The sequence below is a fragment of the Carcharodon carcharias genome, chromosome 1 (assembly GCF_017639515.1).
Source record: "Carcharodon carcharias isolate sCarCar2 chromosome 1, sCarCar2.pri, whole genome shotgun sequence".
NCBI lineage: Eukaryota > Metazoa > Chordata > Chondrichthyes > Lamniformes > Lamnidae > Carcharodon > Carcharodon carcharias.
In genome coordinates, this window is record NC_054467.1 from 31,229,879 (window position 1) to 31,244,744 (window position 14,866).

At 39.3% G+C, this 14,866-nt stretch overlaps 1 protein-coding gene across 3 annotated transcripts in view; it reads right to left on the minus strand.

Moving 5' to 3' along the window:
- Positions 1-514: 514 nt before the first annotated feature.
- LOC121278565 (calnexin-like) overlaps positions 515-14,866 on the minus strand; it is a 59,403-nt gene continuing 45,051 nt past the window's right edge. For all 3 annotated transcript variants that reach the window (XM_041188952.1, XM_041188951.1, XM_041188950.1), the window contains exons 12-15: positions 11,595-11,714; positions 10,653-10,782; positions 4,669-4,778; positions 515-1,748 (exon numbers count right to left, since the gene is read on the minus strand). In XM_041188952.1, coding sequence (XP_041044886.1) covers positions 1,668-1,748; positions 4,669-4,778; positions 10,653-10,782; positions 11,595-11,714 — 441 coding nt within the window. In that variant the 3' untranslated portion in view covers positions 515-1,667. The remainder of the gene's footprint in view (positions 1,749-4,668; positions 4,779-10,652; positions 10,783-11,594; positions 11,715-14,866) is intronic.

Here is a 14,866-nt window from a genome sequence, read left to right on the forward strand (position 1 = left end):
ACATTTTCTTCTTCTGAAGATGTCAGCTGGGGTCCTTGTTGACACTGAAATTATATTGTGTAGAATTATTACAAATAATGTGTGAAGAGTTTCAGGAGAACCACATTGCAATGAAAGACATCCATCTCTAGCCCCACTGCTGTTTAACAAATAACTTTACATCACTGCAAGCAGGACTTATTTTACTATTTGTAAAATTAACCTTTACTCACCAAGTTTACTGGAAGAAATAAATCTTAAAGGAATCAAATACAAATTTTAGATAGGCGTTAACTAGTCAGCTATGTGAAGGAGAATTGTAATGGGGTATTAGGAATGGATGCAGCAAGAAAAAGACAAAACAAGGAAGGATTAGAAATGCACGGAAAAAAGATAATACTTCAGTTGGACTCTAGGTGGCTTTTGTCTTGAATTTCTGCCTCAGCTCCTTATCACAGTGCCAGATTCACAAAATACAAATCAGCCATTCCACATAGGTGAGGATTTAATACTTAGTCAACACAGAAACTTCCGTTATATTAAATATTTATTTCAAAGAGCAATTGTACATTTTGCAAACATCAGTGTAAACAGGGATTATGCTAACCCAGAGTAACATTAAAACTATAAAACTCCAGAAAATTCAGTACACTCCACACCATTCATCTCCTGAATTGCAGCCAATTGGTTTGTAAAATCATTCACTTCGGCATTCATAATAATGAAACGGAGACGGAAGATGATCTAGGAATGTCACTGCACTGTATTACAAATTATTTATCAAACACACACGCACACAAACACACACACACCATCCCATCAAGGAAGAGAATATTTCTCAGTTAAATTGACAATATGGAGTGCAGATCATAGGAGATGTTTTAAGTTGGTGATAAACTTAAAATGCAATACAGCTATTTGTAATACATTGGAGAGGGCAAAAAAAGCACACGACCCTTGTGTGTACCTGAACAATATATAATGTACAAAGAAATTCAGTGCATCTTTTTTATTTTGCTACAACAATACAATTCGATAAGAGATCTATTTAGGGAAGAAAGCATTGGCACCAATGCAAACAAACTGGAAGTTGTGCTAAAAGCTACATCATTTCAATTAATTTATATATATATATATATATATATACACATTGGAATTATCTTCAATATTGTTTTATTATACTAATTTACCCCTTCCCCCTCATACTGGGCTGAAAACGAACTGAATATCAAATATTACAGTCATAAAACATGCCAATACTTCTCCCCTTTCAATACAAATGTCACCATATAACTGTAATTAGCTTTCATTTTATAATATTTGTACTTTTACCCTGGTTAACACTTCTTTCACAAAAGTTACCAAATACTTGCTACAACTTTCCTTGCAATACTAGAATATGCCTTCACAACTGGTCATTTGGTATTAGGACGCATTCTGACACTCCTAAAGTTTAAAAACCAACAACACCCTCAAAGCGATTTTTTTTTTTGCCAGGAAGACTAAGAGGTTTGTAAGTGAAGCAGGGAAGAGAGGTATGGAGGCTAAGATTAGATAGGTACTTGGAATAGAGGTTGATTTATCAACTCAGCGGTGAGCTGAGTAATCTGCATGCTATCAGGAAGTACAGAGGGTGGTATGCCCATCTGGAAAATGAGGATGCCTCCATTCAATAGCTATTAAGGCATTTACTCCTTTCTCACTTTTTTCTTACGAATCAGTTTTGTGAGACAATCGCCCGAGCCAGCACCTTCATCAGCTTCTTTCATCTGAAAAGTAAAAGCAAAACATATCACAAAAGGAGAATTTGTTTTTTTTTGGAAGCGATGTTATTATCTAGTATTGTGCTCCTCTTCTTGGCTCAACATACATCAGTACAGTACTGGTAACAGAATTCGTACTGGGCAGTTTTAATGGTGTTCTGGGAAGAATCACACATTTTTCTCCCTTCAGCAGTCCTCCATCAAGCCACATGCTATTGCATCTAGTCTACTTCCAAGTGTAGCCATAATGCTGGATTTCAAATTGTCCCATACTGCTTGTGAACAGAACTCAGATCTGTTGTTACAGTTGTTTATTTTTTCCTAACTACCTTATCCTAGATTATTTCTCATATTTTAGGTTACTCTTATGGATGAATCTCAACTAACACACCTTCAAGAGACAATTTTATCCTTGCCTTGAGGTTGAAGTATGCTTTCAGCAATGCCTGTGGGAAGAGGGCAGCAAACTCCTTCTGCACCTACTTTGTCTTCATAAGACATAAAACAGTCTTCAAAACCAATAATGCATCAAGACATATCTGGTTTCAAATTTAATATATCAAAAGGAATTGATTGAATAAAAATGAAGCAAAGATGGTGATATAAATATAAACTATATAGGGATCAAAGGTCATTCAACTGACTCCTTTATTGGGTACTGCTGGAACATTGTTCACACACCAAAATCCCAGGACCATGAGTCATGGAGGCACCAATACCTGGACTTCAACTTCAAAGAAATGCATCTCGATGAAATTTCTTTACATTCAGCTCACTCCTACAATGCATGCCAATGATGGATTGAAGACTTTTTTTTGCAATACCTACTTTGCTTGGATGAAAGAAGTTGTGTTACTTAAGAACAGCAACAGGCATTCAGCTTTTTGAACCTGTTCTGCCATTCTATTAGATCAAGGTTGATCTGTACCTCAACATTATTTACTTCAAACCAGCTTCCACAGCCTTTTGGGGAAAGAATATTTTAGAGATTTCCACTGCCCTTTGTATGTAGTACTCCAGATGGGTTCTAACAAAGGCATACAAAAAGATGCAAATCTGTTTCCCTTTCAGATGTGGGAAATTGGTGCATCTAAAAATAAAAATATAATCCCACTACAGAAAAGCATGTATTCATTAGAGGTTGAATCAGGAAAATGTTTTAAATGAATTGAATTCCCCTTTCTAGCACTCTACCAGTCACTGGTCAGAACACCAATAAAACTCTTCACAAAATAGGCAGCGTAAAATAAACTGCACTTTACCGTAACTGTACATAGCAACTCAACATTACAGTAGAACAACCAAAGCCTACTGGATTATAACTCTGGACAACTAGTGCATCCTCACACTACTGCCATTTCCAGTGATGACAACAACAACAACAACGACTCTCCTTTATATAGCACCATTAATTAGTAAAACATACCAAGGTGCCTCAAGATCATTCACATGCAACGCTCCTGCCAAGATGCATGCGTGCACTGTGCTGTATCCCAGAAAGTACCGTGCATCCTTTCAAGCTGTACCTTTTAAAAAGGTACCATGCATTGAAATGAATAGGCCACACACAAAATTATTTAGGAGGGTCATTGCTCACAAGCCAAGTCATATTTGGTAACGTTTTACAACTCACTTTACTTTGTGTACTGCACTAATTAGTTCTTTCTTTTGTTTGCACACAAATCATAATTGACCCAGAAAATTGGTATTCTTTCACATATCGAGGCAATGGGCCAGATTTTCACAGAGCCTTAGACCTTCAAAAAAAAAAAACCTGGCAGACAGGACCTGGACGTGGAAGTCCCATCCCCATTTCTGACAGATCCAATTTTTGCCAGTGTGGGGTGGGGTGACTTATACAAGAGGGAAACCTGAACTCAGCAGGGCCATTTGAACTTAGTGCTGAGTTCAAACAGATCCTATTTTGGCTGGTCCAAAGGCCTTAACTCTGCAGCATGGGAGTCACGAATTTATGCAGTGGGTGTAAATGCTCTAGAAGAGCAGATAAGGTCTGCTTAAGTTTTTTAACTCTCATTGACAGCTTGAGCAGCGGATTTGAAAAGAAAAACCCTCGGCTACGCTGCTTTGATTCACAGGCCATGTGATGTTGTTTAGAAAAAATACATTATAGAAACTGCACGACCAGATGGTAGAGTTATTTGCTGACATTTCCCCAAGGATTATTAACTCATCATGAATGCTTGACTGAGTTTCAAAAGCTATACTTATCTCAACAGGGGGCTTAATGGATAGTTTGATTGACAGTTTAAAGGGGCTATTAAAGGATTAGCTATTTTTGACATGGGGTCTGAATAGAAATATTTGTGATTAACTATTTGAGGCATTGAATGGGAGCTTTCTCATTATCAATTATGTATGAGTGAGAGCTGTATTAGATTGTTAGATTTTTTTCCACATGACTCCCGAGGTCTGCCTATGGTGGATACTGAGAGAGTAGATATGGAGGTGGTATGTGGATTGTGTGGGGTTATGAGCTGGCATAGAGGGCTGCCTAATCATTTTCAAAACAAATGGGACAAGTCCCAGAAAACCAAATCAGACCTTCTAACCAGCCTGCCTTGGCAGCCTATCATGTTTCTGGGTTGGCATGCCTGACGCGATCTGCTACTGCCTCCCCAGAGTGAAAATTGGGTCTAATGAAATTCTTTAAACTGAGATGGGTCTGCCGAGTTGGGAAATTTATTGACTCAGGCTACCCAACTTAGTAGCATAAGCCTGGCCCTAAGGTTTTCCAAAATCCTAACATTTATCCTGAATATGCAGCATGCTATGGAGGTAGAAGAAAATAAAATATAGTTTTAATGCTTGTCTGATAAGATTAAAAAGATTTTTAATAGTTATTTATTCTTCAAAGCTTTATATACTTCAAAAAGCAGCATTCATTTGAACAAAAATAAACACTAACCTCATCCTCTGAAGCAGATTTTGATTTATTGGCCTCTTCATCTTCCTCCTCTTCCTCTTCTTGACTGCCTTCTCCAATGTTTTCATCATCTCCACTTGCTTTCTCATCTTCTACACAAAAAAAGCCAGTGGATACATATGTTAAAAAGCCAGAAGAATGCTTTTGTATCAATGAAAAAGATGATGGAATGTTGGCTTTTATCTTAAGGGAGTCTTAAGTATAAAGTGGAGGAAATTATGCTTCGGTCGTATAGACTCTTGGTCAGACCACAAGTGAAATTTTGGGTCACCAAGACTGACTCCTTTATTGGACACTACTGGAACATCATTCACACACCAAAATCACATTGGCTCATTCTTATTCAATTTCCATCAGGGTATTATAACTGTTACTTGCAATCCTGTATCAAGCTGCAAAAAAAAAACATGCATTTTTAGTACACAGGACCATGAATCATGAATATCTGCACTTCAACTTCAAAGAAATGCACCTCTATGGAGTTTTCTTTATATTCAGTCCACTCCTATAAAGAATGCCAATAATGGAATGAAGACGATTTTCTTTTGCAATACCTAATTCACTGGGATGGGAGAGGTTGTGTTACTTAAGAACAGCAGTGGGACATTCAGCCTTCAAACCCTGTTCTGCCTTTGTATCTAGTAATCCAGATGGGTTCTAACAAAGATATCTGCTAAAGCAGACAGCAAGAGAAAAAGATTCAAATCTGCTTCCCTTTAAAGGTGTGGGAAATTGGTGCATCAAATCAACCAGATTTTTGATAGGTAAGGGTATCAGGGATATGGAGCAAAGTTGGGAGAATGGAGTTGAGGTGCCATAATCAGCTATGATCTAATTGAATGACGGAGTAGGACAGAGGGATGGAATGGACTATTGCCCTAGCTAAATCTCAAATTGTAATGAATAGTCACAAAAACAATCTCCAAAAAGAAATGTTATGACCAAATTATTTCTCCCAAAATAGCAACAAGTCTTTCAAAATGACACTAGAAAAAGACAGACTTAAGCCCAAAAAGAGTGGGATACTAATACACAAACGCTTCATGAGTTTATCTGAAATACCTCTGAATTAGGAGACACTTTAATAAGTTTAAAATAATTAATTAATAACTAAAACAACATGAAGAGGCATTTCAGCTGAGTGTATTAAACATTTTTATTTAGTGCCTTTTTGTTTTGCTCTGCTACAACTAATGTCCAGGATGGTTTCACAATGCCTCGAGGGTTAATGGAGGCAGATCAAGCTGACAAATCCAAAATGGAAATCAGATAGCTGCTTCTTCACAAACAAAAACTTCAACATGATTATTTTTTGAACTCAGGAACTAGTCAGATGCTTCTTTCTTGTTCTACATGTTCCAGTTGTTGATTCAAAATTGTGAAAACAAATCATGCACAAAATTAGCAGCTTTTTATTTAAAAAAAATATTAAAGAGAAACTGCTGACCAGCAGCTCAGGCACCATCTGTGAACAGAGATATAAAATTAAAGGATGGGATTTTTCCTCCAGGGGAGGCAACAGAAATTGGGGCTGTTTCAGAGTTCTGAACCTGCCCCACTAAGTGGTGGTGGGAGGGGGGTGGGGGGGGTGGGGTGATGAAAAATAGTCACTCACAGTTTATTGACTATTTTTATTGCTTATGTTATGCGTTGCTTTCTGCCTCCTTTTGGCTTCTTCTTCGAGAACCAGAGGACACTGATTTAAGGTGATTGGCAAAAGAAGCAACAGTGATGAGGAAAACATTTTTACGTTGCGTGTGTTTAGAATCTGGAATGCTCTGCCCAAGACTGTGCTGGAGGCCGATTCAATTTAGGGCCTCAAAGAATTGGATAATTATTTATTGAAAGAAAAAAAATTGCAGGGCTAGAGGGAAAAGGACTAGGGGAGTAACTCTTTCAGACAGCCAATGCAGGCATGATGGGTAGAATGGCCTCCTACAGCCATTCAATGATTCCTCTTTCTGAAGTTTGCTAGTATGTATGTTATTAAAAAAGGTTAAGTAACAGAAAATAAAGCTCAACATGGAAGGGTAGATCTGATTTTTTTTTTTAATTAATTCACGGAATGTGGCTGTCACTGGCTAGACCAAAATTTATTGCCCATCCCTAATTGCCCTTAAGAAGGTGGTGGTGAGCTGCCTTCTTGAACCACTGCAGTCCACATATGTAGATACACCCACAGCGCTGTTAGGGAGGGAGTTCCAGAATTTTGATCCAGCAAATGATACATTTGCAGGTCAGGTTGGTGAATGGCTTGTTGGGGATCTTCCAGGTGGTGGTGTTCCCATGTGTATGCTGCCTTTGTCCTTCTAGATGGTATTAGCCATTGGTTTGGAATGTGATGTCTAAAGGAACCTTTGTGAGTTCCTGCAGTGCATCTTGCAGATGATACACATTGCTGCCGCCATATGTTGATGGTGGAGGGAGTGAATGTTTGTGGATAGGGTGCCAGTCAAATGGGGTGCTTTGTTCTGGATGGTGTCAAGCTTCTTGAGTGTTGTGGGAGCTGCACTCATCCAGGCAAGTGGAGAGTATTCCATCACACTCCTGACTTGTGCCTTGTAGATAGTGGGCAGGCTTTGGAGAGTCAGGTGGTGAGTTACTAGTCGCAGGATTCCTAGCCTCTGACCTGCTCATAGCCACAGTATTTATACGGCTAGTCCAGTTCAGTTTCTGGTCAACGGTAATACCCAGGATGTTGATAGGGAGGGATTCAGCTGTTGGATGTCAAGGGGTGATGGTTCGATTCTCTCTAATTGAAGATGGTCATTGTTTGGCATTTGTGTGGCACGAATGTTACTTGCCACTTGTTAGCCTAGGCCTGGATATTGTCCAAGACTTGCTGCATTTGGACATGGACTGCTTCAATATCTGCAGAGTTGTGAATGGTGCTGAACGTTGTGCAATCATCAGCGAACATCCTCATGTCTGACCTTTTGATGGAAAATCTTCGATGAAGCAGCTGAAAATGGTTGAACACTACAGTCACAAAATTGCAAAGTGAATAAAAATTAGGTGATATTGCCCATATGTAGATGCAAATGGAGAGGGGTTTAGGGACGGAATGCCAGAATGTAGGACCTAGATGGCTGAAAGTACAGCCACCAATGGTTGGGCAAAGTGAACAGGGGATGAATGAGGCCTGAGTTTTTTTTTTGGGATGGGGGTGTGGGAGGGGAGAAGTTGTTATAGGCCTGGAGGAGATTACAGAGTTAGGAAAGGGTGAAGTCATGGTGGGATTTGAATATGATGAGAATTTTAATTTTGAGGTGCTTTATAAAGAGGTAATTTAGTGAACAAAGGTATAATGGACGAGCAGGACTTGGTGTGGGTTCAGATCTGGGCAGCAGAGTTTTACATTAAGTTAAAGTTTAAGGAGGGTGCTGGTTTGAAGGCCGGCCACGAGAACATTGGAACATTTGACAGAGGTACAGATGTTGAATTCAGCAGCAGTAAGGTTGAGGCAAGGGTGGAGGCAGGCAATATTACAGAGGTGGTCTTTATGATAGAGGGAATATATCAGAAAGTCATCTCCAATAGGGCTTAGCTAGAGTTAAATGGCAAATGAGGTTATGAGATAGATCAATAGAGATATAGTGGCAGACATTTAAAGGGATATTTCAGGATACACAGAATAGATACATTCCAATGAAAAAGAAAAATTACAAAGGGAGGACCCACCATCCATGGTGTTGAAGACAGTATCAAACTTAAAGAAAAATCTTATAATGGCGCAGACAGGTGGCAGGTCAGAAGATTGTACAGAATATAAAGAACAGCAAAGAATTACAAGAAGGTTAATATGGAGGGGAAAATTAGAGTATGAGAGAAAGCTAGCTAGAAATATAAAGACAGTATGAATTTCTATAGATATTTAAATAAGAAGAGTTAACAAACTGAGCGTTGATCTGTTGATCTGAAAGGGAGTCTGGGAATTAATAATGGAAAGTAGGGAGATGGCAGATGAACTGAACAGGTATTTTGCATCACTATAGGGGATATAAGTAACATCCTAGAAATAGCTGTAAATCAGGAAGTGGAAGGGAGGGAGGAACTTAGGAAAATTACAATCATCAGGGAAGTGGTACTGAACAAATTGTTGGAGCAGCAGGCTGACAAATCCCAAAGTGAGATAGTTGACACGTTGGTTTTAATTTTCCAAAATTTCATAGATTCGGGAAGGTTCCATTAGATTGGAAAATAGCATATGTAACTCCTTTATTCAAAAATGGAGGAAGACAGAAAGCAGGAAACTATAGGCTGGTTATCTTAACATCTGTCGTAGGGAAAATGTTAGAAGCTATTAAAGATGTTAGAGCAGGAAGCTATAGCTTAGAAAATTGAAGGTAATGAGGCAGAGTCAACATGGTTTTGTGAAAGAGTTCTTTGAAGGAATCACATGTGCTGTGAATAATGGGAAACTGGTGGATGCACAGTATTTAGATTTCCAGAAGGCATTTGATAAGGTGCCAAATCAAAGGTTACTGTGGAAAATAAAAGCTTATGGTGTAGGGGCTAACATACTGACATGGATAGAAGATTGGCTAGCTAACAGGAAACAGAGTAGACACAAATGGGTCTTTTTCTGGTTGGCAGGATGTAACGAATGGTGTGCCACATGGATCAGTGCTGGAGCCTCAACTTTTTACAGTTTATATAAATTACTTGAAGGAGCCGAAGGTATGGTTGCTAAATTTGCTGATGACACAAAGATAGGTAGGAAAGTAAGTTGTGAAGAGGACAAAGAAGTTACAAAGGGACATAGATAGGTTAATTGAGTTGGTAAAGATCTGACAAGTTGAGTATAATGTGGGCAAAATGTGAAATTGTCCATTTTGGTAGAAAGAGTAAAAAAGAAGCATTTTATCTAAATGGTAAGAGACTGCCGAGCTCATGTTCAGAGGGATCTGGGTGTCCTAATGCGTGAATCACAAAAGGCTAATGTGCAGGTGCAGCAAGCAATTAGGAAAGCTCATAGAATGTTATCATTTACTGTGAGTGGAATTGAATATAGAAGTAAGGATGTTATGCTTCAGTTGTACAGGGCACTGGTGAGACCACATCTGGAGTACTGTGTACAAAATTGGTCCCCTTTTTTGAGGAAGGATGTAAATGCGTTAGAAACAGTTCAGAGAAGATGTACTAGACTAGTACCAGGAATGGCATATTGTCTTATGAGGTAAGGTTGGACAGACTAGGCTTGTATCCACCAGAGTTTAGGAGAATAAGAGGCGATTGATTGAAACCTTTAAGATCCTGAGGGGTCTTGACGGGTGGATATGGAAAAGATATTTCCTCTTGTGGGAGAATCTAGAACTAGGGGTCATTGTTTAAAACTAAGGGATCGCTCATTTAAGACAGAGGTGAGGCAAAATCTTTTCTCTGAGGGTTAAGAGTCTTTGGAACTCTCTTCTACAAAATGTAGTACAAGCAGAGTATTTGAATGTTTCTAAGGCAGAGCTAGCTAAATTCTTGATTAACAAGGGGGTGAAAGGTTATCAGGAGTTGGTAGAAATGTGGAGTTGAGGTTACAATCAGATCAGCCATGATCTTATTGAATGGTGGAGCTGGCTCAAGGGCCTGAATGGCCTACTCCTGCTCATAATTCGTATGTTCATATGTAGAAGTTGGAAACAGGATAATGAAGCTGTGAGTAGTCTGTTTCAACCTGAGGCCAGAGAGGGGTACAGAGTCAATGGCATGAACCAAACACAATGGTTTCAGTGATCCCAATCTTCAACTGGAAGAAACTGCAGTTGATCCAAGAATAGATGCTGAACAAGCAAACAACACAGAGCAAGCGGAGAGATAGAATTATGTGTTGCTACTGTACATATGGAAGCTGACAGTGAAGGTTCCACTGTAACATCAAATCTACATGACATTCTTATTAAAAATCCTGTGAGAAATTATTCCCCTTCATACAACATAAAAACACAAGAAAAATCAAGATGCTGTTCTTCTACCTTTTGCAAGATTACATTCTCTCTTCTCATCCATCACTTCCACCTGCTCTTCATCCTCCTGATCCTGTTCTTCTCTGACATCAGGCTGCATAGCGTCAGTCTTCTTATACACAGCTGCATCGTCAGGTTTCTAAAGAGTTATATAATTTATGCTACAGTTTGGTATTTCTGCCATTAAGGTCAAACTCAAAAACCCACGTATTTCTTTGAGCAGCCCAGTTCAGAGTCATCTTTAAATTTCCCCTCCTCTTCCTTTGCTTCCTCTCTTTCTCTTTGTCTTCACTTCCACTTTAGGGTTGTCAACTATGGTGAGATAGATTCCTGGAAATTTCAGCACAAGGTCTCTTTCCCTAGTCACCTTATCAACCAGTGTTTTTGCCCTTCAATACTTAAATAACAATTAAACAAAGTGTTAAAAAAAAAAAAATAGCTTTATTGCTTCAAGTCCAGAAAAATTCTGAAGGGTTGGCAATCCTCCTACCTCTCTATCGTCTAAACTAATCAAAAATTCCATCTAGACTAATTAAAGTAATCTCAAACCTGGCGGCATTTTTCCTCCCCTAGTTTACTCTCCACTTTTGAAGACAATTTGCTTGAAAAGTTGTAGTTCCACACATAGTAGGCACATTTTAGTATTAGTGATGGTAAACTGTGAGACCATTGGGCCATTGCACAGATGCTTATACACATTTCCAGCAGGGCTTTCTGGATAACAAAATTGGCAGTGGAAATGTTGTCCTATATTTCTTCCATAAACACAAGATGGAGGGTTGCCCAGAACTAGTACCTCCTCACCCAAACCAAAGCAGCTACATCAGTATTGTCCAGTGATCAAACATGGGATCGTCCAGATTACCTGATCTATGAAGCTTAATTACTCACTGCCTGAAATCAGACAAGTCACTAGAGAGTCACTACAAAAACTTTCGAGCATTTTCTTACCTTGCTTGGCCAGCAGAACAGCACAATTAGCCCTAAAGGTAAAACAGCTGTCAAGACGTAAATAATCCAGAGCCAAGGACGCTCTTCTGCAGCAGTTGTCAACTGACCTAACACACCAGGCTGAAAAGAAAAAAAAACGAACCTCCTGAATCTGTTCAAACAATCTTCTGTATTTCAGCCTGATACACAAAGGATTTACTTTGCTCTGGAATCTCAGGATCACTGGATAAACTACACCACCTCCATGCAAGTATGTGGTAAGGATTGGCTTGGTTGCATCAGGTCAGGTCAATTAAGTTTGGGTCTGAACTCAGTTTTAAAACGGATTTATTTTATCAGTGAAATGCTCTTAAAAAAACTAATCTCAGGAATGGGTGGTGGGAGACAGGAGCAAGAAATAGAATAAGTAAAAATAGGTTGGATTAGATAGTGGGACAAAGTAGGAAAAAAAAAAGGAAAGCCATAAAAAAAGGGGGAAAATCATAAACACTTTAATTAAAATGCAAATGTGTCTTCTTAGTTTTATAGATATTAGAGTAATAAAACTACCCTTGATTAAAGTAACTTTAACATTGGCAAAAGCTAACCAACCTTTAAAATTCACTCCAAAGTTTTACAAAGGCTGAAATAATATTTGTACTCAATATACTTCACTGCGCACATCCCTTTTAACTTTTAGATGCCAGCCAGATTTTTCACATTCCCATTAGACTAGTTCCCTACATAAAGCCAAAAAGTGATGCAGTAAGCCATGAATAAGTACTCAAAATGATTTAACCCTATAAAATTTTAGGCTTTAGTCTTGTTTTTGAGTACATACGATGAGACACAAAGTAAATAATAGATAAACCAGTTAACTCAGACAGGAATTTCTCCAGATCCATCAGCAATCCAAGGGTTAAAAATGTTGTCATTTGATGCATATTAAACAAAAATTGAAACAGAAAAAAATCTTTAAATGCAATTGAGGAAATGGGGAATCCAGGAAAAGCAGTCAATGGCTCATAAATGAATAAATGCAAGAATACTGTAATTAATAAAACTCCAAAAAATAAAATATTTGTGTTACAATTATATTTTTGCATCAATCTGTTGTATTAGGCAATGATTAATTCCATATAGAGTCAGAGGTCTACAGCACAGAAAAAGGCCCTTTGGCCCATTGAGTCTGCACCAGTCAAACAAGTACCTAACTATTCAAATCCCATTTTCCAGCACGAGGCCCATAGCCTTTTATGCCATGGCATTCCAAGTGCACATCCAAATACTTCTTAAATGTTATGAGGGTTTCTGCCTCTACCACCCTTTCAGGCAGTGAGTTCCAGATTCCCACCACCCTCTAGGTGAAAAAATTCTTCCTCACATCCCCTCTAAACCTCCTGCCCCTTACCTTAAATCTATGCCCCCGGTATTGATCCCTCCATCAAGGGGAAAAGTTCCTTCCTGTCTACCCTATCTATGCCCCTCATAATTTTATGCACCTCAATCATGTCCCCCTCAATCTCCTCTGCTCCAGGGAAAATAACCCCAGTCTATCCAATCTCTCCTCATAACTAAAACTCTCCAGCCCAGGCGACATCCTGGTAAATCTCCTCTGCACTCTCTCTAGTGCAATCACATCCTTCCTATAATGTGGATTCCAGAACTGCATGCAATACTCCAGCTGTGGCCTAACCAGAATTTTATACAGATCCAGCATAACCTCCCTGCTCTTATAGTCTATGCCTGTTTAAAATATATGGAAACTGTGAAGAAGCACTTAAGCTGAACTTTTAAGTGAGATGGTAGATTAATGTAATTATGCTTCACTGACCAGAAACATCAACTTGTAGCTGAAAGGTGATCAGAGAAGCTAAGACATACAGATCACAACTGATTATGTAAATGTGGTTAAAAAAAATAAAATACACAGTTTGAATTCTTTTCTTTCCCCCCGAGTAAAGAAAAACTTTTCCTTCTACTTTTCAGAACCTGACCCTTCAAAAATAAAAGCAAAATACTCCAGGTGCTGGAAATTTTAAGTAAAAAACAGAAATGCTGGAAAAAACTCAGCAGGTCAGGCAGCGTCTGAGAAAGAGAGAAAGAGTTAATGATTCAGGTTGATAATCTTTCATCATAACTTCAATGTTTCTCATGGACACAAGAATCCATTTGCCACATTTTCAGGAAAGACAACAATCCATTGATGTCAATTGCTGGGAAGGGTGTCCTGCAGTCAGCATTGCCGTGAAGCAGTCTGGGAAGACTGTCCTGCAGTCAGTTCTTGTTGAAAATAACAAGTGACATCACAAGACAGGGTGAGAGCATGGCGGAGAGATCAGAACCAGCACGAGTGCGGGGAAGCTTCAAAGAGTGATGTCAGCACAAAAGTGAGAGCTGATTGGTCAGTAGTCAGTTTTTTTTCTCCAGTTTAAAACAGATTAAGCTAAGGAAAGGTAAAGGTTCTAGTTTTTATTTAAAGTACATAAATAACTTAATTTTTTTTAACTGTATTTAACTTAAAGTAAGGGTTTTTTTTCCAAATTTAGGCATGGCAGGGCAGCTCAATCCCTAATTATGTACCACCTGTAACATGTGGGAAGTCCTAGACGCTCCTTGCGCTCTGACCCGCCACGTGTGTAGTAAGTGCCACCAGCTACAGCTACTTGAGCTCTGAGTTTCGGAGCTTGAGCGGCAGCTGGAGTCACTGAGGTGAATCCGCGAGGCTGAGAGTTTCATGGATAGCACGTTTTTAGATGTGGTCACCCTACGGCTTAGGGAAGTGCAAACAGAGAGGGAATGGGTGACCAGTCAGAAGAAAAGTGTCAGCACGTAGTCAGGATATCCCCAGGGTGCATCTCGATCAAGAAACGTTTTTCTCTGTTGGAAAATGGTGAGAGTGACGATTCCTCTGGGGAGTGCAGCCATGCTCATGGCACTGTGAGTGACTCAACTCCACTGGGGGAGGAGGAAAATGAGCGGAAGAGCAATAGTGGTAGGAGACTCGATAATAAGGGTAACAGACAGGCATTTCTGCAGCCGTAAATATGACTCCAGGACGGTATGTTGTCTCTCTGCTGCCAAGGTCAAGGATGTCACTGAATGGCTGCAGGGCATTCTAAAGGGGGAGGGAAAACAGAGATTGTGGTACATATTGGTGCCAACGACATAGGTAGAAAGAGGGATGAGGTCCTGCAGGCAGAATTTAGGGAGCTAGGAAACAGATTAAAAAACAGGACCTCAAAAGGTAGTAGTCTCTGGATTACTTCCGGTGTCATGCGCTAGTGAGTATA